Genomic DNA, 26225 nt, shown 5'->3' on the forward strand with positions numbered 1-26225 from the left:
TAGTTTATATAGTCAAGACTGTCCTTATGCCTAATTATGTTTTCCCTTCTTAAATGTAATTCAAACTCTTCTATTTTGTATACGTTTAGATCTGCAGGAATTGTACAGGTTGCTTGGATCGGCAGGTACCGTGTGTTTCATTGAACTGTCCAGTACTTTTCAAGGTCTCCAGAGTGAGCAGAGACTTATCAAAGGCACCATATCTTCGCCAGCTACTTGATCAGTTTTAGATAACCTGTATTGCAGGATTCCAGGTGCTATTTTTTTTCAGTGTTTACCACTCTGATACTATCATGCATGGTCCTTCAATTTCATCTTGTTCAGGATTTTCATTGTTGACTTATTTTGAAAAAATAATGAATGTTTGTCCTAAGTAAATTAAATACATTTCTTCATCTGTTAATAACTCTTTTTAAGATGTCAGTTTTCTTCTATCTTCTGCCTTTTTAATGCAGATATTGGAATAACTGTATGTTAACATCTTGTAAATTCATTTCAGAAAAAACATTTACTTCTCAATGGACTTCCAAGTACTGAAATCCATTGGGAAAATTGTGTTTTATTAAACTGTCAGTAACAGGATGTGTGACTTATAGATATCTCATCTACTTTATAATTTTGTCTGAAGAATATTTTGTAAATACACTTTTTTACTTTTCAAACAACAGTAAAAATAATGTGCAATGAATTTTATACTGACACTTTTAAAGTTTGTTGGGATATTTCCTCTTCAGTTTTGCTTGACTCCAGGTAGACTTGTTGTTTTTTGACCAGACTGTGCAAACAGTAGTATGTGTAGCATTTTTGAAGCATTTTCTAAAAACCACTGTCTTGCTTTAGTTATGAATTGGGGCATTGTGAGGAACTGTGCAAAGACATTTGTTATAAAACTGTGGGACTGTTGCAATACTTTAAATAAGAAATTTTATTCCATTTTTGCTTTTGTATAGACATTTCTATTGCTTCTAAATATGCTTAATATTCCATGTACTGTACAGTTAAAATTTATTTGCCATCATCTTGAGAAAATGTGTATTTAGGATATTTGTATAACTGTATAAAATAAAAAGGAATTATGTGGTCATGATTCATTTTTTTAAAATCGGAAATCATTTTGTTTTAAAAAATTAATGGAAATCATAGTAAAATTGAATAAAATCAAATAAATGTTCATTTCTAAACTAAACTTCACTGTAGTTCTTGTATATGTTTTTGACAAGGCTGTCAAAAATAATCTAAAGCAGATTGTTCTTTAAAAGCTTTCTAGTGACTATTTGTGTATGCACCATTGCTGGGCAGTTCAAAAACTTGATAATATACAGACTTCCAGAAACAGAAACAAATATACTACCATTTAAGAACTTTTTAAAAAAATTCTCTGGACAAGATCTCTCACAAGATGTTGATGTATTATAAATGTTCTGCCCAGGCAGAACTATGGTTCATGACAACATCCATAGGACTCACCTTCCTGTTGTACCCATCACTCCCTGTGATTTACTGGCAAGCAGAGGGATGGGGGGTGTGGGTGCATGCCTAAATTATGCAAAAGTATTGTCCTGTGGAGGAGCCCCAGGCGGTTCAGGGCACTACTGTTGGTGTTCTGTAGCTGGCTATAAAGGCATATCCAGATCCTTCTGCTCTCCACTGGCCACTAAGTTTTTGGTTGTGTGACGGAAGTTATGAATTTCTCTCTCTACGACACCAAAAAAGTTCAAGACACAGCCATAGCTTTCAGTTATGCTTCTTTATGTCAGTAATAGGATGCCAGCCAATATTTACCAGAGTATGCCTTAATGCTAACAGCTTGCCCCAATTACAGTAGACTCATTGATTCAAGTAAGTAAACATGATAATTCTTACTCTTGGGTGGGTGTACTTTTGTCGGGACCAGCAATTAGATTTAATTTTTTGTATGCTGAACACGCTTCTTGCAGGACAAAGTAAGACTGCCTGTTATTTTGGCAGGCCAGGAGGGTAATGGACAGAGTTCCAAGGTGACATGTTATCACTCGGTTGGATGGCAAATGCATTGGACTGCAATTGCCCAGCTGGCCTAACCGGGTCAGCCAGTGGTGAAGGATGAGGGAAATTATACACAATATTTTAATAATTTGGGGGATGAAACAAAGTTTGTGTACACCAAATTATAAGAAAGCAAAAGTGTCACTACCTCAGCCACCCATGTGGAAAATTTTGGAGTATTTCAGAATTCAGGATAAGGGACACTCAACCCGTAGTAGCTAAATCCTGTCTGTAGCACCTACCCAAGACAATACTATCATATAAAGGAGTTATATCCTACATTAAAATGTCAAAAGGCACCATTTCCCCAGACCCTTCCTGGAAGTCTGCTTTGGCAGCAATGGCAGGGGTGTTGCAAGACAAACAGAGAAACTAATAATCACTCTAAGGAACAGATGAAGTAGTCAGAGGCTACATCCTCAAAGTAATATAAACAAGCAACTGTTTTCAAGCCTCCATACATTTCCATATAAAGGGCTACACAAGTAAATGAAGGTCAACAAAAACATCTTTCTACACTCTTTCCAGAAAATCTTTTTGCTGATGGAAAGACAAATCTGGATCTTTTATTGAATTGAAAGATTACAAGATAGAGCATGTAAAGCTAAAGCAGTTTCCTTATCCTGTGGTATATTACAAACTCTACTGAGATAGTACTACTCAAAGTGGTGGCCCATAAAACAGTGGTAGCCTATGAGCCATCAGGACCCTGTTCATGTTTTCCAAGAAATAAAAGAAATAGCAAAGCCAATGGCCACATACAGTGTATGTTACCAATCCCTGGCACATTAGAAAAGCACTGCCATCCCTACATGAGAGAGCTTGAGAAGCACTGCACATCTCTGGATATTATTTAGATGTAAGGATCTTTATTATTGTTTTTTTAATTTTCCTGTGAGTCAAACAATACCAGTTATGGGAGAAAAGCAATATATACATTAAATGTGATCTGGATGTACTACACCGAGCACCTGCAAAGACATCCTTGTGATAGTCTCTGCAAACAAAAATCCTTTAAGTCTATGTTACTCCACTCAGTAAGTGGGCTCATAACAGAGCTAACTGTACAACTCAAGAAAGGCAGCAAAAATGCCACAGTCCCCTCGCCCCAGAAGAAGGTACAAATAAATAGGAGGAAACAGTTCAGACAAAAACTGCAGTTAAATTAGCCATTTACACCCCCTCACTTCTTTCCTTACTAAACAAACTCACCTATTTGCTTACTTATAATTTCCATTTTCTGTACCATTTAGAAATTCAATAAACAAAACCTTGAATAAAATTCACGCTGTCCACTCATGGATACTCATGGACCTGATTATCTGACACCCTAAGAACATGCTTATGACTCTTTTTAGTAAAGATATAGTTTATTGAAGAAAAATCACATTTTCTCAAACCCCTGTAAACACAATCACTCTAGTTGCATTACAAAAAAAACAACCCCACCAATGGACACACTTAAGAAAAGTAAAAGAAAAATAAACCATTGATACCCAAGTCACACAGGCAATATTTAAGGCAAACATTACATTTGACAGTTAAAACAAAGTGCCAAAAGGTGCAAGTCAAAGTGCAGGGCTGATCTGCTTCATAATGCCAGTTTACTGAGTTACAAACACACAAATACCAGGAATATATACACCACCAGGAAAGACTAAGTTTATAATTGCAGTAGGTTTTTGCTTTTTGTTTTTTTGCTTGACAAGAATGTGTAAAAAAAAACCCAACCCAAATTACCTTTATATAACAAACACCAGTATTCTCCAAAACAGAAATCTTGGTGTTTTTTTATCATGCTTTTGATTTGACTGCTGAAAATGCTACTAATCAATGTATAATGTATTTTAGCCCAGAACCAAAAACAAAACAAAACAAAACAGGCTGACCAAAGGAATGCCGGATTTGTAATTCTGCAAAAGCAGCTCTCCCTATTGCAGAGTAAATCTCATCTGCCTATATAGAGTATTTACATAAAATGGTCGTAGACAAAAGAGAAATCTCAGAAGCTTCTCTTGAAACAGGCAACCCTCCTTTGAAATTCAGGGCTTGAAATACGAAAGGAGACACTGGCAGTCAAAGGAGAGAACTTATCCTTGTAGGCATATTCAAGCCCTTTCTGCATGTCTGGAGTAGCACTTTGGAACATGTTCTTATTAAAACTGGGGGGGAAAATCTGCTTAAACACATTGATGTTCTGTTCATGTGGACATCAGGAACCAAACTTGTATTTGTGAGTTAAACCTATGAATAAGTGTACAAATGCAGTATACATTACTATAATGTGTCTCATCTTTTAAAAAGTAAATTCTTATTTCACCAACTTTTAATATGAAATGCTTTATTCCAGAACACCCCTGTGAGGTAGTCGCATTATCATTTTAAACTGACTAATCTACAGGCATAGCTAATGATAGTCTTTCATTTTTTTAAGTTCTAGTCTTTAATGTTTCACAATGAACATATTATATTGCCATTAAAATCTAAGGCCACTTAACAAGAATTCCACTGTGGCAACAGCAAAATACATTTGTGCACAGATAGTCCATACATTCAATTTTAAAATCCAGTACCATACCTGAAAACCTCAAAGGGAATATAAAAGCATATTCTAAATTTCATGATCAAAACTAGTCTCCAAGGCACACGTTCAGTTTTCTCTACATTCTACAGAAGATCATATATCTATCTATAGCTATAGACAGATCATATATCTATGGATAGGTATCATATATCTATCTATAGCTATATATACATCATATATATAGATCATATATCCTCTACAGCAATTTCACATTAACCACCCACCTTTGCCAACCTGAGTGAAGGTCACTCCTAAGTTCAAACCTGTTCAACTCCATTACACCTGAGCATCAATCACCATTGTGATATTATGTTATAAATTATAAGCAAAAAAAATGTATTTGGTAAATCGCCATTTTCCACAATATGAAAATAAAATTTATGGCAAGACCTAGATTACAGCATTTCTTGTCAGAAAGCAGCATACTACAATACCCTTTGCATTAACATTTGAATAAGACCATGTAGCAGCCTTACTCTTCTCCTAATAAAAGAAGAGGTTATAATAAACAACATCCTGCATGCTCTAGCAAGGGTAATGTCATCACATGGCACAATCAAGGGTAATTTTATAAAGGGAATCTTATATTCTGTAAGCAGGGGCACCTGAGTGTAGGATAGACCAATATCTGGATTTTTCTTCCAAGGATGAACCCAACAAAATAAATATTCAATATTATCTTGGATAAGAAGGAAGTGTTTATGAATCAGTCTTGGAAGTAGTACAGAAACTGTTGTTGATTATAAACAGCATGCAGAAAATATGGGAATAAGTAAACATGTTCATAAGCAATAATGCCCTTGCTTTTCAAGGAATATACAAATGCCACTCTGAAACGCAGTTTTTAGAAGATGCAACAGCATTTAAGGGCATATGTTATCTAGATAGCCACATTAAGGTAGTGCTAGAAACTGAAATAACAACTAAAATAAAAGATGAGGACCACCCAGGCTGCTCCCAGAACTCAAGACCAAGCCTGTGCTTCTTCAAGTGGTTTTAAATCAAATGTAAACTGCCTTGGTGAAGGCTTAAGAGCCGACGGTGACGTCAGCAGATGAATCCTTTCTGCAACACAAAATTACTTTACCATCACACAAGCTTGAGGAGTGATTACAGTATCAATATTACAGTATCAATTCTGCCTTATTTTTCTATTACCAACATGTTCATCCAGATGAGCTCCCCCACAATATTCCTCTATGGTACATGCTCAGATATGCTTTTAAACAAAGCAGCCTCAACTGGAATTTACCAAGCTTCTCACCGCTACAGTATTATCACATGTTTATAGAGTAGGAGTTAAACATCTTGCTGTAGAAGAGCCCCTTAGTCATTTTTACTTGAATTCTTTCGTCTCGGGGATCCAATAGAAAGCACAGGAGAAGTGAATGTGTTTCCTGAAGAAGGATGGCTGGAAGTAGCCAGTGTAGACTCCCCTTGGATCTTCTTGGATGTTTCGATGACTGAATTCTGCTGAGTGTTATTCATTTCAATCACTTCAAAGTCTACTTCATTCCATTCTCTGCCATCTTCCCCGTCCTCCTCCTCAAGGTGAGAGTTGGACAATAATGCTTCCCGGAGTTTCCTGTCTCCACTATCATTCAGCTTAGCATCACTGGGTGAGGTAGCTAATTTATACAGGACAGGGAACAGCACTGCAGTCATGACTGATGCTCCCAGCGCAGTATACATGAGCACAGGGATAGTAGGATGGAATCCTTGAAGGAAGCCAACCACTGCTGGAATACACATTTCCCCCATAGCTGCACCCATCACAAACAACGCTGCTGATTTCCCTTGGATAGTGGTATACTGCTCAATCCAGGATATGCCACTTGGGAAGATGGTGGCCATTGATGCTCCATACACTGCCGAGCCAAGCCACAGAGAGATGGAGTGTGTATTGAACAGTGTCAGGAACAACGACGACACCGTGGAGCATATGATACTCAGTAGGATCATAGCCCCAGGATAAGAGCAGGCAGCCAAACAGATTGCCAATCCCCTGCAAGCTGCAAACGATCCCCAAAAGGCAGCATTCAACCCTGCTGCTTCACTTTCCTTCATGCCAACGTGGGTTTTTGCATAAGTAAAAATATAAGACCCATAGGTTACCTCTGCTCCAACATAAAAAAAAAAGAATATGGAGAGAATAATTATGAGGGCATAGTGGTATTTGGCAAACTTGTATTTCTGTGTGGAAAGTTTCCTTCTGTCCCTAACAGTCCTGGTCTTCCAATATAAAACAAAGAAAAACAATGTGACAAGCAAGAGGTAGGTGCCTATCACAGCATAAGACCACATCAAGTTCAAGGTGAAATGTAGCTTCTGTGATGACGTAGGAGCAGGAAGAGAATCCACAGCAGGCTGACTGTCATTGGTACCACCCTGGTGGGCCTGTGGATCCATAGTAGAGTCACCCAATGCCATCTTGGCCAGGATGGGAGCCACAAAAGCACCCAGTGCAAAACTGAAATGTAAAGCTTGCATATGTGGACCTGCCTCTGTCCCCCATGTGTCCAAAGCAACAACATTGCCACCTGTAAGGCAAACAAACAAACAGTCACTCAATCAGAATCAGGCTTGCATGTAAAAAATGACTGGAAAAGTCCAAGAGGTAAAACAGACAAACTCAAAGGGAAGCAGAAACTTCCAACCAGCCTATTTTCTATTCTTGCTTCTCCTTCTCTTGTTGCCACCTATTCCCCATCACACCTGACAGCTGATCAGTATGTCTGAGGCTAGATTCAAAGTGGACCACAGAAATGTAGTGTTTTAGGCTTACACTGGAGACATTAGCAAAAGATTTTTGATTCGAGCTTATAAAATATACACTATTAAATATGCAGCTTACATATAAAATGCAAAATTGCTTCAATTAAAACAATTACACTTAGAGCAGCAACTATGCAAGAACCAGAGTAGAGAAGAACAAAGGAATGGAGGCAGACAAGTTACTGATGTTAAATAAAGAAACCAAAAATATGCTAAGGATTCAACAGGGAGAATAATGTGGCAAACTTAAAATGCAAAGGACAAAAGGCTAGACAACACATACGGCTGAATGAGAGTAGACAACGCACAGATGGAAAATCAGAAAGGAAGGAAGGCAGGCAGGCAGGCAGGAAGAAACTGGAGTGCAACTGTTTACTAGTTTCAAAAAAAAGAGGGTGTTAATGGGAGCTTGACATGTTGTAGGTCTCTGTTTGAAGTCCGTTTTTTCTGCTTCTGTCATCTAGCAGGGGAAAACAGGAGACTTACAAAGTCCTTTCAGATTCTTAACTTTTTCACATTATCAGGGTTTTCCCCCCCTTGGGGAACAAGGACTTTCCCTAGAAGCCATGGCTACCTAGAACTGAATATAACAAACAAGAAAATGGGAATGAAAGAAAGAAGACCAGAGCTAAATGCAGGAAGGGAGATGAAAAAAGGCCAGCCAACTAGAATTAAAGGCGTACTTCTAATACCTAGCCCCCAAGTAAAGAAGGCCCGACTCTATTAGTGAAAGCAAATAGCAACTGAATTTATTATACAGTCTTTCTTCTAAAACATTGTGTTTCAGAGGGATTTATCTAAAAACAAGCAAGGGAATAAAAAGATTGATCTTTATTGTTGGTGCAGCATGTAAGACTGAATGGGAGCTACAATGGTCCTTCAACATGGTGCCCTTGACATTCCACACACAATGTAGTTATTATGGGTCTTCCAGGTTACCATATGGCAATCCAGTCATAGGCAAGATTTATTCAGAGATGGTTTGCCACTGCCTTCATCTGAAGGTGACAGAGTGTGACTTACCCAAGGTCATCCAGTCAGTTTCTGTGGCTTACTGGGGATTTAAACCTGGTCTCCCAAAGTCCTATAGTGTGTAACTAGTGGGTGGAATAGTTTCCAACCAATTGATGAAGCAGTTTCTTTGACGCCTGGCCATGAAGTTCCAGATGTACTGATTTCACTGTGATTCAGGATTTTGACAGCTCAAATGTAATGACTTCATGGCCATCTACCAGCAACAGTGACACTTGAAGGAGCTTAACATTTGCTTTCATCTCACAGGATGCTAAATGTAACTCTTTCTTATTGTATAAGGGGCATCCTACACTCAGGTCTCCTCCTGGGTATCCTCTTCTTTTCAAAAGACTCAGTGAACCTGTATGTGCACAATCAGCTGCCTCAGAACCCCAAAGAGCCACAATACTTAGTTATGTGTAATCTCTCCCCCCCTCAAACAAATAACAAAACAAAAGAATGAAAGGAACAATGGCACACAACTGAGTGGCATGTATAGTTTGCCCTTTGGCTGAAATAAGCAGGATGCAAGTTCAAGAGCTCTGGATGCATGGTGCAATGCACTTATCATTAAAATGCCAGCAAGTCAGTAAAGCAATTTACATTTAAGGGATTCAAAACACTCCTCATTCAATAACACTTAATATAACAGACAGACTGCTGTCAAAAAAAGCAGTTGCTGCTGTTGGTTCTTTTACCTGTATCCAGGACTCCCATTGAAAAACCAATGACAGACATCATGGCTGTGAGCAAGAGTGCTGTCTTACACCATGGGATGGCATACAGGCCCATGGCTGTTGCCAGCATAGACAAGCCTATAAAGTAGAGATATTTAAGAATTAATGATTTGTAAAATAGCTAGCTACATTTCCAGACTTAGCTTTTTGTACAAAAAGTCCACAAAAACAGTTTCACTAGTGTGTATGTGCCTTCAAGTCACTTGTTGACTTATCGCTACCCCAGGAATTTTACAGTTTTCTTAAGCAATGAACCATCAGAGGTGGTTTGGCATTACATGGTCTTCATTGAATTACCAGAACAAAACATAAAAAAACCCAAACCTCAATTTTTATTAATACAGGTTGAGTATCCCTTATCGAGAATTCTGAAATCCAATACTACATTCTGACCTCAGAAGCATACACAGGCTTCAGTCTTGCACATAGTCCCAGTGGGCATGCATAAAACTGTACTGTTCACCTCCCAAAAGAAGACAGCTGAAAGTGTACAAAAGCATTTCCTTCAGCACAAAATTCCTAACAGCACAGAAAATATATTAGCAAAGATCCTGCACTGTCAAATATAACTATGGTAGAAAAGCACCATTATCTTAGTTATGTCTGATGATGCCACCCCTTCTAAAAACCTATCTTCTCAGTCTGGCAGCACCTCAACCAAAAGGTTTCCAAGGCACTGCAGATCAGAGTTCGGGGAAATGATGCCAGCACTCTCCTAGTCACAGAGCACATCAAGAACAGGGAGCTGGAGAGACCTCTTGGGGTCTTGCTATAACTGCTTCTCCCAAGTTTAGGAGAGACTACTGCAGATGTCATTTCCCAGTGCCCTGATCTGGAACATCATGCACAGCCTTTGGTTGAGGGGAGGGAGTGCTGCCTTTTGAGGGTCACATTTGGCCATTAACAATGTGAATTCCTAGCATTTACAAGATGGTATGTCCAGCTTACAGTCTCATAACTGCTGAGCTGGATGCCAACCTCTGTGTGCACAAACAAAGGAATACAACAACTTGGATCAAACCCTATAAAGGGATTAAGCTAAACAAATTCATTTCAAGAGTGCCACATGAAGCTCTGCATGTTTGACAGGGAAAGTATGGAAAATCTCTGGCTGCCTGTGCATCTTTATTGTCACACAACTGACTGTTTGGGCTACAGGGTAAGTCATGCATTGTATTAGGGCTGGATTTAATGACATTTGACTTTACTGCTGGTGTTCCCCCAAGGAATAAAGAGCTAGACAGTGTGCATGATGCATCTATCAAAGTAGACCTTATCCTTTCATATTATAGGGACATTGGAGAATTGGGTTTGATAACATTTATTCAAGCAAATCAGCCTAAATTACATGCCCTAGACTAATGTGGATAATAATACAATTACCTTCCAAAGTTTGTTTTCTTTCCAGCTTTCTTATAATGTACAGTACTGTTCTTTGTTAGAAAGGCTTGTACAAATACTTGCAGAGTATAAGGGCTTGTATTACAGGGGTAAATCTGCATTTTGAGAAAAATGCAAAACAATTGTGTTTTCTTTTAATCCACAGAAAACAGGATGGAAGACACTTAAGAGTAAGCCCATGTGAAATTGTTAACAGACTCATCCCTATAATGGACATTTCTGTATGAACTGAAATACTACCAATCAGGAGTTTGTCATAAAAGAGTAATGGGAGGGTGACTGAATCCAGGCTCTTGCCCATTTCCCCTCTTGATCTGCCAATGTAGGAGTTCAACTTTATGCATCAGGCTATAAGCACCTATCCTGGCTGTTATGCCATACACCATATATTAGTACTTGCAATTACCCATCCAGACAGGGAAACATATACAGCCCCTACTACAACGATATATAACACAAATGTTCAATTCTGTGTACTTACCTAAGAGGACATGGGCATTCATGCAGTCAACAAGTATTCCACCAATCAAAGAACCAACAAAATACCCCGATGAACGACCCACAAAGATGAAAGAGATCTGACTGACGTTTTTGTTCACATTTGCAGCCAGGTCTGGAAATGTGGGCCCTAGGATAGCAATGGCCATACCCTGGAAAGCAAGTCAAACTGTGGTTAACCAAGCCAAAGCTGGCATAAGACATGTTGCTGAGGCAGAGGAGGACATTGCGCACCATCCCTCCCACACAAATCAAGGTACTTACTACTGAATCCAAAGTATTTGACGCAAAATAAATAAATCAGTAATTCCTACAAACACTTCTCTCCCTCCACAACATTAAAAAAAGCTACTAAAATTAATAACTAAGAACAGGGGTAGGCAACCTTTTTGAGCCGGGGGCCGGACTGCTGTCGCTCAGACAACTGGGGGGCCGAAGCCAAAAAATAAATAGTTAAATAATTTTTTAAAAAATTAAATAAATAAATAAACCAGGACAAATGTAAGACAAAATTTTCAAATGGAAGACACTTTTTTAAAAAAAAATATGGAGGACATGCAAAAAATTTTGATTTTTTAAAAAATGTTAATATAAATGCATGTTTTGGAGGCTTCTATAGACAATTGCCCCCCTTGCCCGCTGCTTGCCCACCCTTGCCTGTCTCCTCCTAATAGGCCAAAGGCCCCATGCCCTCACGCGAGAGGCCAAAGGCTCCGGCGGCAATCAGCGGCAGGACCGGGCTGGGGCCTACCCCTGACTAAGAATTTGCTGCCTTTATTCATGATGGTACAATAATGAAATATACACCTGCTAGTATTAAAAACATTTGCACACAAAAATTACAGAAAATAGAGTATTTGGCTGACACTTCAGATGACCCAATAGATGCTTATTTAAAAGAGAGCGCTGTAAAATTAATGAACACTGTAAAGATTGTGCTTTGTGTAATACATAACAACAACTCATTAGGAAAGGCTTGTAACACTATAGTCTTGTAAGGTTTATAACTAGAAAGAAATCAGTAAAACAATTTAAATTATTCATCATTATTTTGTTCACTTACATTTGCATCCCTCTAGGAAAAGAAGACCTATCACAACTGGATCTTAAGGCACCTTGTTATTATCGGTATTAAAACAGATAAAAGCATGACCGGTGAGTATGCTTTGAGAGTTCCTGCATGGCAGAATGGGGTTGGACTGGATGGCCCTTGCGGTCTCTTCCAACTCTATGATTAAAGCATAATGAGGCCAATTCTGCACCAACTGGTGTTAAGAGGCTGCCATCTTTGCTTCTGGAGAGCCCATATTGTCATCATAGCTAGTAGCCGTTTGATAATCTTCTCATCCACTAATTTATCTAATCCCATTGTGTACTGCTAGCCATCATCATATTTATTTATTAGTTTATTTATTTCAAGGGTTTCTATCCCGCCTTTCTTCCACAATGGGATTTTTAATTGGAAATGTTTCCTTTCTTTACAGCATTGTTATTGCATTTTAATATTTTATCCTGCAAATTATGCCAAGGACTATAAATCCTAACATTTCACTGGAGGGAGGGGGAGGTGGGGGGGGGGGGGGGGGGTGTCTTTTACTAACAAACTGCTTTTTCACTCCATGGAAGCATCCAGAAAAGGTTTCTGTGTACCCCGAGGAGGAAGCCGTTTCCATGGGTCTCTTCCAGGAACCAAGTTTCCTTGATTTCACCTGTGTGCTTTCTTGCACCTGCCGGCTGTCACTCGCACAGCGTTTTCAAGAAGAGGCTCCATGCCAAGACTCATCCTTGCCCCCAGCTCTTCCACCGCTCTAAATGAGGATCATCTACACTGCAGGGAGAGCCAGTGTGGCACAGTGGAGACCAGGATTCGATTCTCTGCTCAGCCATGGAAACCCAAGAGATCCTGCCAAGAAGACCCCATGACAGGGTCACCCTGTGTGTGTGCTGCTGTGTGCCTTCAAGCGTTTCCAGCTTAAGGCAACCCTAAGGTGAACCTATCATGGAGTTTTCTTGACTGGGTGATCTTGCGTGAGTCACACAGCCCCAGACCCAGAAAACCCCACGACAGGCTCGCCTTAGGGTTGCCATAATTTGGAGATGCTTCAAGGCACACAAGAACTACTACTACACTGTTGAAATAGGATCTACGGTGATCCTAAAGTGTGGTTTGAGTGTTGGATTAGGGCTCTGGAGACAATGCTCAAATCCCAGCTTGGCCATGAAAACCCACCGGGTGGCCTTGGGCAAATCACACTCTCTCAGCCTCAGAGGATGGCAGTGGCGAACCACCTCTGATGAAACATGCCAACCCCTGTGATAGGTTCACCTTAGGGATGCCCTAAGTCTGAATGCTTGAATGCCTGAAGGCACACAACACACACAAGGGGACTCTGTCATGGGGTTTCCTTGGCAAGATTTGTCCAGTGGTTTTGCACTGCCTTCCCCTGAGGAGGCTGAGAGAGTGTGACTTGCCCAAGGTCCCCCAGTGGGTTTCATGGCCAAACTAGGAGTCAAACGCTGGTCCACTGATCAAGTTGGTTCACTGGATAAAGCAGTTTGACTTTTAACTACTGCCCCTTTGACTTCTCTGACTTCATCCTAGAGAGCCCTTGGATGTGTAGTTTTGCAAGGCCTCCTAACCATTGAGGAGGACAAGGCACTCAAGAGAAACGTAGAGCATGACCAAAGAAAGGCTAAAAGCACTTGCAGAAATATAAATCCATGCTCAAAATGGAGGATGCTGTGGGATTCCTCCTGGCCAGAAAAGGCCGAACTAGAGGCCTTGGTCCTGGGAAAAGGAGACCGAGTTGGTGGCAGGGAAGGCTAAGAAGGCTCCTTATTCCTGCTCCTACTGCCAGCCCTGTAAGAGCCTTGCGAAGCTACAAGTCCTATGAGGCCCAAAGCGCACTCCAGAAATAACCCCCGTTTGAGACCGCTTTACATGGCCGAGTGCTGCTGGGAAACCCTTGAAAGCCCTTGAGGGGCTTGCTTTCACCTGTTTCTCCTCCTCCTCCTCCTGGTGCTCCGTCTGTCAGGCTCCACAGACAGCCTCCTTTCCTATTTTGACTCATCTGTTTGTACCATTGGTATTCAATGGACTGCTGGCTAAAGCCGGCCATAGAGCGAAGGCCCCAGAAGGTCTCCCTGCTGCGGAGAACGGAGCAGGGAGAGCTGAGAAGAAGGGGCTTATTAAGCTGCATCAATAAAGGTTATAAATAAAGTTTATTTTATAATGATGTTTTAATGTTAATGATTATTATCATCCTTATTACTACTCTGGAGAGAGAGAGAGAGAGAGATCTGGCGCTGCCACAAATGGACTACACTTCCCAGGGTTCCCTAGCGGTTAAAGCGCTTTCGAAGCGGAGTATCCGCGCAGTGCGCATGCGCCCCTGAGGCTGCTTACCAGGCCCAGGAAAGCGGCGCAAAGGACGGCCGAGGTGAGCCACATGAGCCCGCGGCGAAGCGGGGACGGAGGGGCCGCTGCTTCTCCTGCTCCTCGCCTTCGCCCTGGGCCGCCTCCGCCAGCCACCTGGACCTCCGGAGAAAGCAGCGCTTCCCTTCCTTCTCCTCCGGAGGGCTCCTTCCCCTCAGCGCCCTCCTTAAATCCTCCTCCTTCATCCTCCTCCTCTTCGCCGCCATTTTCTCCTTCTCCTTCTTCTTCAACGCGGGCGAAGCGGACCTGCTTCCTCCGCTCCCCCGCCGCCATAGCTCTGTTGTGGCATCACGTGGCCACCTCCAAGACTACAACTCCCAGAAACCTCTGCGGCGGGAAACGCCTCCGAACCCTAGCCATTGGATGCTTTCCCCACACCCACCGTTTGCGTCACAGATGCTCTTTAAGCTCCCATTGGTTAAAAAACCGTTAGGGTTTTTTCTTCCCTCCCTCTCGCCGGTGATTGGTCCTTCACTGGAGCGGGCTTTGCCCACACTCAAAATGGCCTCCCCGGGCTGCGCGAAGAGGGGGCGGGGCTTCTTTGACAGTTGGGTCGGGAAACCGTTAGAGAGGAGGGGAAATGCCACCCTCAGATTACAAAGGCTGATTCCACACTAGAGAGATGATCCGATTTGGCACCGCTTTAATTGCCCTGCTGGCTCAAGGCTATGGAATCCTGGGAGCTGGAGTTTGTTGTGGGCCCAGAGCGGAGCTGCCTTTCTTTCTCCTGGAAATCCTTGATGGGCTGTTATCCAATCTGTGGCCCAAAACACACTGCAGAAATAATCCAGTTGGAGACCACTTTAACTGCCCTGGCTCAGTGCTGCTAGGGAATCCTGGGAGTTGGAGTTTATAGTGGCAGGAGAAGGATAAAAGTCTCACAAAACCCCCGCTCCCAGAATGGCCTAGCATTGCGCCCGGGCGGTTAAAGCGCTCTCAAAGTGGATTATCCCTGCAGTGTGTCTTAGAGCGATGTGCGCAATACGGCCCCTTGTGCCCCGTCCTTCCCTGAACGCAGCTTGGGCGTCTGGCATTTCACACTCCAAATGCGGTCAAAGTCATCTTCCTCAGCATCACTTTCTTTGCACTAGAGCAGTGTTCTCAACCTGGGGGGCAAACGACCCTTTCGCAGGGGTCGCCGAGGACCATCAGAGAACGCATATTTCCAATGGCCTTAGGAACCGAAACGCCGCAGTCTTACGGTTGGGCATCACCACAAGAGGAGGAACGGTATTACAGGGTCACAGCATTTAGGACAGTTGAGAGCCACTAAACTGGAGATTAATGCAATGGCCTGGCGCTTAGGCAATCCCTGGTCGTTCCTTTAGCTGGGACCAGTGGTTGCATGTAGGCCAGTTTTAATGTCTTTCTCAATATGCTGCCAAATTTAAAACAGCACTGAGGACCAGTCTCTTCCAGCAGCCTTATCCAGATACGGTTTTCTGCATTTATTCCCCCCCCCCCCGTAAAAAAAGGGCAGGAAACAATAACAAAGACAAACAAAGACAAGCTAAAATACAGATCCTTAAAAACCAACTTCAAAGATTCAAGGTCACATGGGATCATTTTAGACAGGGAATTAAGATGCTGAATTTGAGCAATAATAACAACAACAATATTTATGTCTTACCTGCCTCTCCCCATGGATTGAGGCGGCTGACGACGACAATTAAAAAACAAGCATCAGTTAAATCTATTGACTTAAAAGGACAAATGAGATGTGCACATATTAAAAACAATCTAAATCTAAAATTCATTGTTTAAAATTCACACTTTAAATATCATCTGGATAAGCCAGCCAAAACATTAAATATAGACTGTTTTAAAATGTGTACGTCTTATTTGTCATGACAAACTGTGGCATGTTTTAATTAGTGTGTTTTAAACTGATGTTCTTAATTGTTGGTTTGTTGTTGTTCCCCACCTAGATCCAGGGAGAGAAGCAGGTAAGAAGAAATACTAATACTAATGGAATCATAGAGTTGGGAGAGACCACGAGGGCCATCCAGCCCTACTCCCTATTGTATTTATTTTTTTATTACTTATTTCTTTTAAATGCCCTTGTAATGTGGTCCATTTCCTCCATTTGGTTTCCAAATCAAAGCTGAGATTACAACAAAGGCAGACTTCTCCACTTGGTCTAGCATACTTGTTCTCCAACCCCAAATGCAGGGTTTTGTAGCCCATAGCCTCTTCTTTTTCTTCTTTGACCTACATTCAAAGAAGTAAGTCTTGCAGTAAGACAGGCGAGTAAAGGCAGGCTGCAGTCTCAGTGGTGGCCAACATAGATTTCCCTCTTTGACTAGAAAAAAGTTTTACTTGTTTAGGTGCTCAATGACATAGATTGTGTCTGCACTGCAGAAGTAATGCAGTTTGGCGCCACTTTAACTGCCGTGGCTCCATGCTATAAAATTCTGGGATTTGTAGTTATGTGAGATATTTACCCTTCTCTGACAGAGAGCTCTGGTGCCACTACAAATCCAAGGATCCCACAGAAAGGCAGTTGAAATGGCATCGAATTTCATTATTTCTGCAGTGCAGATGCAGCCATAGTTATGTCTCATGCATAGTAGTATATAGTATTCTGTTGGAGCCAGCATTGTGCAAGATGAACACCTGACTAAGACAAGCGTCTTTGTTAGAACAAAATTAAGATGGACAGTGACCTTTTCATGCCATATTGATTCTGATCCTAATAAAAAGGGTATTCCAGAGTTTTGAAGTAACTAAATTGTTCTTCCCCCAAATTATGAAAGTTTCTGTAACTACACCACACTACAGCTCAAATTTAACAAGGTACAACTTCTCACCTGTGTCACTATAACTTGGTTACTTTTATAGTTAAAGAGGTGCCACCTTGCTAAATGGCGGAGGAAGAATATGAATTGGTTGCAGTGCTGGCCCTTATGCTCTGTGGCAGGTGTTGAGGTGGCTGCAAAACAGAAGGGAGGAATGTATGTTTTGTTGCACATGCCAATGGCTTGCTGCAGTATTTTTTTTTAAGTGACATGAAGTAACTATTTACTTTTCAGAGACAGCAAGATACAATTATTTTTTTAAAAATTGCAAATATGAGTAGATAACTGTTGGATGTGGTGGAGTTTAAATTGTTTCTTTAAATTTTCAAGCTCTGGAAAGGGATTCTTAAGGGTATTACATATCTGTGCCAGTACATTTTGTTCCAAGCGATGACTGGTACTTAATTCTGATCTGTTAGTTATCAAAGTCAAGAACATCATGAATGAAGTTTGAATCAAGGAGCTTTTCAGAAACACAGGCCCTATGCAAAGACAAATAGCATTGACCAAGCAGGTAGAATATATCTTTTATAGGTGAGATGACATAAATGAACATGTTTAATTTGTAAATAAAAGTGAGGGATTAAATTTAAATTATTACATTTCAGACAGGTATAAAAAATGGAAAGTTACAGTAAAAGAAAACAGTTTACAATATAACAAGAAAAGATGGAAACAGGAATGTTATCTAAGAAATTATTACTTGATCTTTTGCAAGTCATTATCTGCAACAGATTACATTCCACTGATAAGGCTAAATGTGAAATGACGTACTTACCAATCTCACTTTCTAGTGGGTAGTAATATTTCAACTCATAAACAAGTACATGTAATAAAACTCCCTTGCATCCACTTCTACACTCACCCATCCACATTTGCTGGGGTTAGGGACACAGGACCCCTGTGAATGTGGGGAAATCGCAAATAACAAAAACACTGTGTTTTTAGCTGAGAGAATACCTCTCTAGCAACCTCTAGGTCCTCCAGTGCAACTATGTGTCAACATCTGCCAGACACTGACCATAGAGCTGCACTGGAGGAGCTACAAATGCCTAGTGGAGTGTCCTCTCTAGGAATCTCTAGGTCCTATAGTGCAACTTTTGGTTAAAGTTGACCATAGAGTTGCATTGGAGGACCTAAATATTCTTAGAGAGAACATATCAATAAAATCTGTGAATAATCACATCCACAAAAGTTAAAAGCCGCCAACGTGGGGAGACGAGTGTACTTTTATCACTCAGATTTCTGACTTAACTTTATTGTCAACCATCATCTACTAATTATTAAGATGGACCAAGTGTAACATGTTTGTAGAATTATATATATATTTTAGGACACTTAATATATATTTGCATTCAAAGTTGATACCTAAAAGTGAACTCCAGTGCCAGTGCTTAAAATGAATATAAGCTTTGCTGCCCCATGGAAAATGTGAACCTAATAAGATGTGAAAAACAAAATGCACACTTTTATGCCAACAGGTCATATGCCCCCAAATAAACACATGAATGATTGCACAAAGAACTGATTTGCCCTTTATTGATTTTCTTTTGTTTTTAGGGGGGATGTGGGTCACTACTCCCAGAAAAGGGGTAGAATTCAGAAACATAGAAACTGAGGGCTGAAACAGGCGGCCCTTTTGTGCTGTCATCTGGGCAGCTTTGGAGTGCAGCATTTATATGTCACATGTCCTGAAGCCACCCTGAAGCTGCCCTAGCCGTTTACACATGGGTGGTTTCAAGGTGTTCCAACAGCACAGCATTTATACATCTCATGCTGCCGGAGCGTCTTAAAGCTGGCTTCCATCTGCAGTGAAACATGAAAAGTCAGATTTTTGCCAGGTGAGGAGGAGCGGCTCTTTGCAATTCCTTTTTCAGCCAGGTTGAAGGCGGATTTGGGCCACGGCGTGTGGTTTTCTCCCTTTCAGCCCATAGTCAGTATGGAATATCAGTCTGCAAAGGAATCTTGTAGCACCCTTTGAGACGAACTATAAAGAAGATGTAGCATGCAAAAGCTTATGCTCCAACGTCTTTTGCAATTAATCTCAAAGGTACTACCTTTGCTTACTGATTATCCCAGAAAAAGTGAAGTCCATATATTGCTGCTCACTGCCTAAACTAGGAGACCCACACTCTTCCCAAAGCCTTGCTACTTCATAAGCTGTATTTCTCTGTATTCTTGAGTTTTCAATTTAGGTTTAAGAGTTCTTTCAGAACCCCACAAAAACATCTCCAGTTCTTCAATATCTGGGCTGATACAGGGGCACAAGAACAATGGTGGACTGAGGAACTATCTAGTCCAATATTCTGTTCACAGAGTGCCCAACTGTCTATGGAAAGCCCATCAGCAAAACATAAGTGCAACTGCATCCTGTATCCTACTCTCTCTCTAGCAAGTGATACATACAAGCATGCTGCCTGTAATAGAGGAGGCCATGTATACAGCCATCTTGACTAGTAATGACTGATGGGCCCATTGTCCATTTAACTCTGATATTTTCACCAGAAAGTACAGTACTCCTTTTAAAGTAACTCAGGCGAATGAAACCAAAACACACAAAAATGTGAGAAAGAATGTGTCAAAAACAGAAGTCTGAAAGGAAAATTTTAATTATTTTTTTTAATTATATGTCCATCTTGGAAGTAGCCTTTTCTGTTTTTTCCATCAGTTTTTTCCATATGAAGCTGGCTTTTTTTCCTTCTCACTATTAATCACTTTATTGTATAGTATTGATATTTAACTTTTCAAAGCCCATTCCTGCAATTTACAACCCCCTTTTATTCTCAGTACCCTAAACATGTTACCATCAAAAGTGAATGTGAGCACCTCACTATAATATCCCTAATTCCAGGTTTTGCATCAGGACAGCCTCCACACCTCAGCCCTAGGAGATACACATTTTGTATTTCTTTTTGATAGTATTATGGGTCTAAACCTTATCTTCTAACGTATCTATCTTTTGGTTTTAAAATAATGAAGTGAAGGGGCAGATATGTTAGATGTTGCAGGTATCTTTGTATTCACTTAATAGGTTCTTATATACTTTTCCGGTTGCTTGACATACGTCCAAAACACACTGCAGAAATAATCCTGTCTGAGATCACTTTAACTGCCTGGTTCAATGCTAGGGAATTCTGGGAACTGTAGTTCTGGGAGACATTTAGTCTTCTGTCAGAGAGCTCTGATACCACAATAAACTACAGTTCCCAGGATTCCCTAACATTGAACCAAGGCAGTTAAAGGGGTCTCAACATTGATTATTTCTGCAATGTGTTTTGGACCATCCCGTGTACATTTTTTTAATTTCTCAGGTTTTTTTATATTTCATTTATTACTTTGTCAATGCTCTAATTTTAGTCGGATTGCTTCAGGGGTTTTTTTTATTTATTTTAATACAATATATTATATTTTTAACTGTTTTGTAGAAACATCTCTGCAAGTAGGCAAAATTAATAAAAACCTGTCTTAATGCTGAGTCTTATCACTTAAAAATAGCTCTGAGGTCCCTGATTTTCTGTTCACATTGCTCATAATCTCACAAAATATAGTGTGATATTGGAAGGAGATAAGCTTTTTACTGGAACCCACATACTTTATTATACTGGTCTGTTTTTTTTAGTACTGAAATTATCACAAAGTGTTGTTTTCCCATCTCTTAAAGGCTGTAGGATATCAGGGAACTTCCAGGTACTATTCTCAAATGTTAGAAACTACATTTCAGTGTGTACATCTTGCTGCTAAATTCCTAATGATTATGTGACATAGATATGTGGGAAGAGATGTACCGTGTTCCCCCAAAAATAAGACACTGTCTTATATTTATTTTTCTTCAAGAAGACACACTATGGCTTATTTTCAGGGGATGTCATATTTTTATTATGTATGGTACAACAATTCACATTTATTCAAATATAGTTAAGTCTTCTTCTTCTGGAACATCGTCACAGCTCTCCAAGCCCAGAATTCCATCTTGAATTTCTTGCAACCCCATTTCCTTTAGAACCATTGGCCCCAGTCTTTCTCCTCCCTTCCCGCCCCCTTCCATTCCATGCCGGGCCTATCACTATCTCTTATTTTCGGGGTATGGTTTTTATTGCGCAAATGCTTAGAAATCCTGCTACGGCTTATTTTACGGATATGTTTTATTTTGGGGAAAACAGGATATCAGTGCTGCTGAATATGTATTTTGATCTTCATACAGCACTTTAATCAATGATTTAATTGCATCAAATTATTTCACTGCAGAGCTTATCTCAACTAGTTATCCAACATTCTGAGTCTCCCTTCAAGAAACTTTTGGCATTTATTTCCTCTTGCTTCGTTCCTTCAGGACTTTCAAGGTCCCAAAGTGAGCATGGTGTATAGGATTCCCAGTATTCAAGTGTTAGAAAGAGAAGTTTTACACCATTCAGCTATTGAAACCAAACTAGGGCCTGAATATCTTTCCAGGATCAAGCAAGTGTTGTTTCTACTCCCCAGGAACAGGGAAGAAAAAGTAAGACTATAAGACAATAGCAAAAAGTTAAAGGATAGCACTATAGAGGGAGCCCAGAATATTCAGCTACGTGTAGCCTATAGTTTGAAATGTGAATGAAGGATTGTGCTTCCATGTTGTCTCAGAACTCCTGTTATGGACCAAAGAAAAGAGTCTTCCCTCTTCATATAGGGCAGCAGTTGTCAACTCTTTCTGGTTTGGGGGCCAATGTAACTGTAACCTAACCTCCTGCATCCCCAATTTTTTTTTGGGAGGGGGGAATCCCCCAAATGCCCCGGCTCTTCTTGGTCACTTTCTGTTGAAATAACAGACTTACCAGGACCTAAACCTTTAGTCAAAATATTGTAAAACTGCCCGTGTTCCCAAGAGGTCACTGGGAGTCATTTGGATGCATTTTCCCCTAAATAATTGGGGGGGGGGCCTGGGATTCACAAAAAAATCACCTTGTGGCCGCATGTAGCCTGTGCTAGTGAAAGAGGAGGACCAGGTATGACAGGACTGAAACAAGATGAGTTTTAGTACTATTCTATGTATGCCTTTTGATTGGAACTTTAAAATTACTGAACTTTAGGCCAAATAATGAGAATAGAGAGCTTTAACTAGAAAAAAAAATTGCATCACTATAGCTGTTCATATACTGTATGATTTTAATGTTACTAGAAATACTATAATAATTAATTCCTTGGATTATAATCCCCAGGCCCTAAAGATAACTTGAGGAAAGGGTTGTTGTTGTTGTTGTTGTTTGGGGGGGGGTTAGTGTATGCCTATCTACTTACGTAGGAATTACTTGATATTATAACAACAGTTCATTTAATTATTTAAAATATGAATCAACACAATGCCATCCCTATGCAATGCAATAAAGAGCCTATTGCAGAATTAAGCAACCAAAGATTGACAAATATCTAAAAATGAACAGTACTTCATCGAAAAATTATATTTCACAGTTTAATCCTCCAGGGACAGTTCATTGCAGACATTAAGGCTGTAACCCTATGCAACATTAGACATTCTTAAACCCACTGAAATAAATGGACTTTGGCATGTCTAACACTACATAGGATTTGGTTTAAGAGGATCTAAAAAAACAATTAATCCAGAGAGACACACCACAAAACCTTTTTTTAAAATTAACAGTAATGTCCTTAAAACTTTCAGATGCTATAAAAATTCCTAGATGAATCATTCCATTGGACGGATTAAAAACTACTGAAGGCATTCTGAAAAGATCAGTTAATAAAAGGCAGAGTTCTTCAGTTCCATAAATGCATCAACATGTGTTTGTTGCTTGCTTTTAAAGTTCTGCTTACATACACACTCACCAGTACATATGCTTATGATGTAAAACTTCATTATGAAGAAATGCAGCTTGAAAATGGATCCAACCAAAAAAGTAAAATAATATCCATGCTGTTAGCAATTTTGTTTTAACCTGCATCATGACTTTGATTCTTGTGATGGCTTTGCTTTTGAAGTACAATCATGTGGTACATTCAATTCAAAAACAGAACCCTAACCTAGTTTTTATAAAAAAATAAATTCAATCTGGTAGAAAAATATCAATAATTAAATAACAGACTCTGATTCTTTGCCAGGTTTCACAAAGGAGTCCAATCCTGAGGTACTTTTGATTTCCAGCATTTTCTCTGTAGTTTCCCCATCTACAGGACTTGCTTGTTCTTTGGATTTTTCCTTTTCATGCACCCATGGGATGAAACACAAAACAGCTCCTCCAATAATAGGGGGAACTCCTGCTAAGTAGAATGCTACATCGTACGTACCTAGAAGATCACGTAGTTGTCCTGAGGAAAAAAGAATACTATTACCACTACAATATGACAAAGAAGTTGAATTTGACATGCTTAGTGACAGATGGAGATACGGCAGTATAATTAAGACTATGATGATTAAGCATCCTGATTAGTATAATGCAAACCATGCAATTCAATACAAAAGGTTCACCTTTAGTTGTTACCAACTATAAATGCAAATCCCCAGCAGTTACATGACAGTAATTCAAATTTATGATCTCGTAACTACTGAACAGGATGCCAGCCATTTTTATTAGTATATTAGGATTCAGTACTGAAACTAAGGGATCATAAAGAATATGTACCAAGCATCCCTTTGTATTACACAGCTCAAATACAGTCCGCCCTTCCTTTACGCGGGGGATCTGTTCTGGACCCCCCGCATAAAGGGAATCCCGCCTATGCTCAAGCCCCATTTAAATTAATGGGGCTTGTGCATGCGGCGGTGCGGTGGCTCACACACCCCATGGGCACACACACCATTACCCCTTATGGGACGCGACACCCCTTTTCCCCGTGCGGCTTTCAGCATATTACCCACATGTAGTCTGGGTTCTGTCCTCTCTCTCTCTCTCTCTCTCTCTCTCTCTCTCTCTTTTTGCTTCAAAATTATTAATCTTCCAATCCAGAAAATCAAATTATCTAAATTCATGTATCCTATGAGTTTATTACATGCTTAAATGTGTTAGTCGATTTGTATGTGTATCATTCAGAAGCAAAGTACAGTTGGCTCTCCTTATCCATGGATTCTTTATCCACCGATTCAAGCATCCATAGGTTGAAAATAATTTTTAAAAGTATACATTGTATTTATAAAATATTCTACATTATAGCTTGAAACAGCTTCATTGCTAAACCATCTGTTCTTGATGATTTCTTTCTTCCAAGTGCCTTGAGTTTAGTTTCTACTTCACTTTCTAAAATTGTGGGTTCATCTTCAAATAATTCTTCCTTGAATGAATCTGTCATTCTTTCACCTCTTTTATATAGTGCTTCCATGTAATATTTGCACTTTTCATTTATTCTTGATCATAAAGCATGTTCTCCTACTGGTCATATAGCATTCTCACTCTTAGTTTAAATCTTCCTTTTATTTCTCTTATCATGTGGAAGAGGCCTCTTGGGATAGCTTTTTGTTCTCTTCTATTTCTCTTTATTGACTATTATAGTAGTTTTCTTTGTCTCTGCACATAAGTTGCTGAACAGTTGTTTCTGTCACCTTCCTGTCACAGATTCTTAACCTGTTTCTGTCACCTTTTACTTTTGCTTGTTGTCCACCCTTAACTGTTTGAAGAGATTAACCTGTCATTCAGTGAGGCTTTTTGTTCTTTTTGGCTGCAGACAGTATCTTTTTCATATTTCTTCCTTCACAATGCCCCTGACTTAAGTATGGAGTTCTTTTAGCTCCAGTCAGTTAGGCTAAATAGGGTAAATCTATTTTTTTATATCATCTTTAAATTCTACAAGGATGTTCTTCAAGTTGTATTTTGGCATTATGGTTGGTGCCACAACTGTTCCTGGTCTTGTTTTGCAGAGAAAATAGATCTTCTCCATCTTCCATTTCCAATTATTGTTGGGTTTTTTGGTGGCTGGCCTCACAAAACTCAGTCTGTTGCTATCCTGCTTCTTTTCTCAGTCCTAGGCCAAATTTTCCAATGATCTTTGGTTTTGCTCTGTTTCTTACTTTTGCATTGCCATCATCCTTGATTATCAACATATCCTGTTTGGATGTTTAATCAATTTCCCCCTGCACTCCATCATAGAATGGATAATATAAACTCCAAGGCCTAAATACCTTAAAGACATCAGATCCTGTTTAATCTTGGAAGCAAAGCAGGGTCAGACCTGGTTAGTACTTGTATAGGAGACTACCAACAAATACCTGGTGCTGCAGGCTATATTTCAGAGGAAGAAACTGGCAAAACCACCTTTGAGTATTTCTTGCCTAAGAAAATCCGATGAAATCCATGCAGTCGCCATAAACTGACAGGCAACTTGAAGGCATACACACACACACACACACACACACACACACACACACGAGGATGAGAGGGAAAAGGGAGGAGGAATCTATGGCCCCTTTAGGACTAACTGACATATTTTAGCACAAGCATTTGATAAGTAATAAGATTTATTTATAGCTCGCCCAATCACGAAGAATCTGGGCGGGTTACAACAGTAAAAATACAGTCACTGCATCTGAGGAAGTGCACTGATATCCACAAATGCTCATGCTAAAATATAAATCAAACAAACAAACAAACCACTGACAAATGGGGATTGTCAGAGTTCAAACTACACAAGAATACAACTAATTAACTCTTAATAAGTTAAGCAGTGCCACAATTCTTTATACTTCAGAGTTAATTACTCTGCTTTACTCAGTTTTTAAAAATAAGTATCCTGCTTACCTGCAATAGGTGGACCAACTGTCATTGGTACAGACATGAAGCCCAAAAGGAATCCAATTGCCTGAGAAACATACTGTGCACCAACAAGTTCAAATGCAATAGGTGCCATGATGCTAATGAAGCAACCATCAAAAAGACCCATGAAGAGGCAGACAGCAATAAGACCTCCAAAGGTATAGCATAATGGAATCATCATAGACATCAGGCCAATGAAGAAAAATGAAATAACCTGCACAT

The 26225-nt window shown here is 40.0% G+C and overlaps 3 protein-coding genes across 5 annotated transcripts in view; 1 reads left to right on the forward strand and 2 right to left on the reverse strand.

The window, feature by feature from the left end:
• REV3L (REV3 like, DNA directed polymerase zeta catalytic subunit) overlaps window positions 1-1180 on the forward strand; it is a 106825-nt gene extending 105645 nt beyond the window's left edge. Inside the window, exon 32 of the mRNA XM_042448070.1 lies at window positions 90-1180. Within this exon, the coding sequence (XP_042304004.1) occupies window positions 90-230 (141 nt within the window). The 3' untranslated portion in view covers window positions 231-1180. The remainder of the gene's footprint in view (window positions 1-89) is intronic.
• A 2196-nt stretch (window positions 1181-3376) lies between these two features.
• Window positions 3377-17458, reverse strand: MFSD4B (major facilitator superfamily domain containing 4B). 3 transcript variants are annotated; one of them, XM_042444973.1, is made up of 4 exons: window positions 17281-17458; window positions 11018-11186; window positions 9097-9213; window positions 3377-7149 (listed from the first exon to the last, which is right to left on the reverse strand). In XM_042444973.1, the coding sequence occupies exons 1-4, from the start codon at window positions 17440-17442 to the stop codon at window positions 5936-5938; spliced, it is 1662 nt and encodes a 553-aa protein (XP_042300907.1). In that variant the 5' UTR covers window positions 17443-17458; the 3' UTR covers window positions 3377-5935. The 3 variants fall into 3 exon arrangements, with proteins under 3 accessions (XP_042300907.1, XP_042300906.1, XP_042300909.1); XM_042444972.1 differs by lacking the exon at window positions 17281-17458 and adding an exon at window positions 14441-14861; XM_042444975.1 differs by lacking the exon at window positions 17281-17458 and adding an exon at window positions 12098-12594.
• Window positions 17459-22680: 5222 nt separating this feature from the next.
• SLC16A10 (solute carrier family 16 member 10) overlaps window positions 22681-26225 on the reverse strand; it is a 63309-nt gene continuing 59764 nt past the window's right edge. The window contains exons 5-6 of the mRNA XM_042446787.1: window positions 25989-26217; window positions 22681-23568 (exon numbers count right to left, since the gene is read on the reverse strand). Of these exons, the coding sequence (XP_042302721.1) occupies window positions 23333-23568; window positions 25989-26217 (465 nt within the window). The 3' untranslated portion in view covers window positions 22681-23332. The remainder of the gene's footprint in view (window positions 23569-25988; window positions 26218-26225) is intronic.

This window comes from Sceloporus undulatus, chromosome 1, assembly GCF_019175285.1.
Source record: "Sceloporus undulatus isolate JIND9_A2432 ecotype Alabama chromosome 1, SceUnd_v1.1, whole genome shotgun sequence".
Lineage (NCBI taxonomy): Eukaryota > Metazoa > Chordata > Lepidosauria > Squamata > Phrynosomatidae > Sceloporus > Sceloporus undulatus.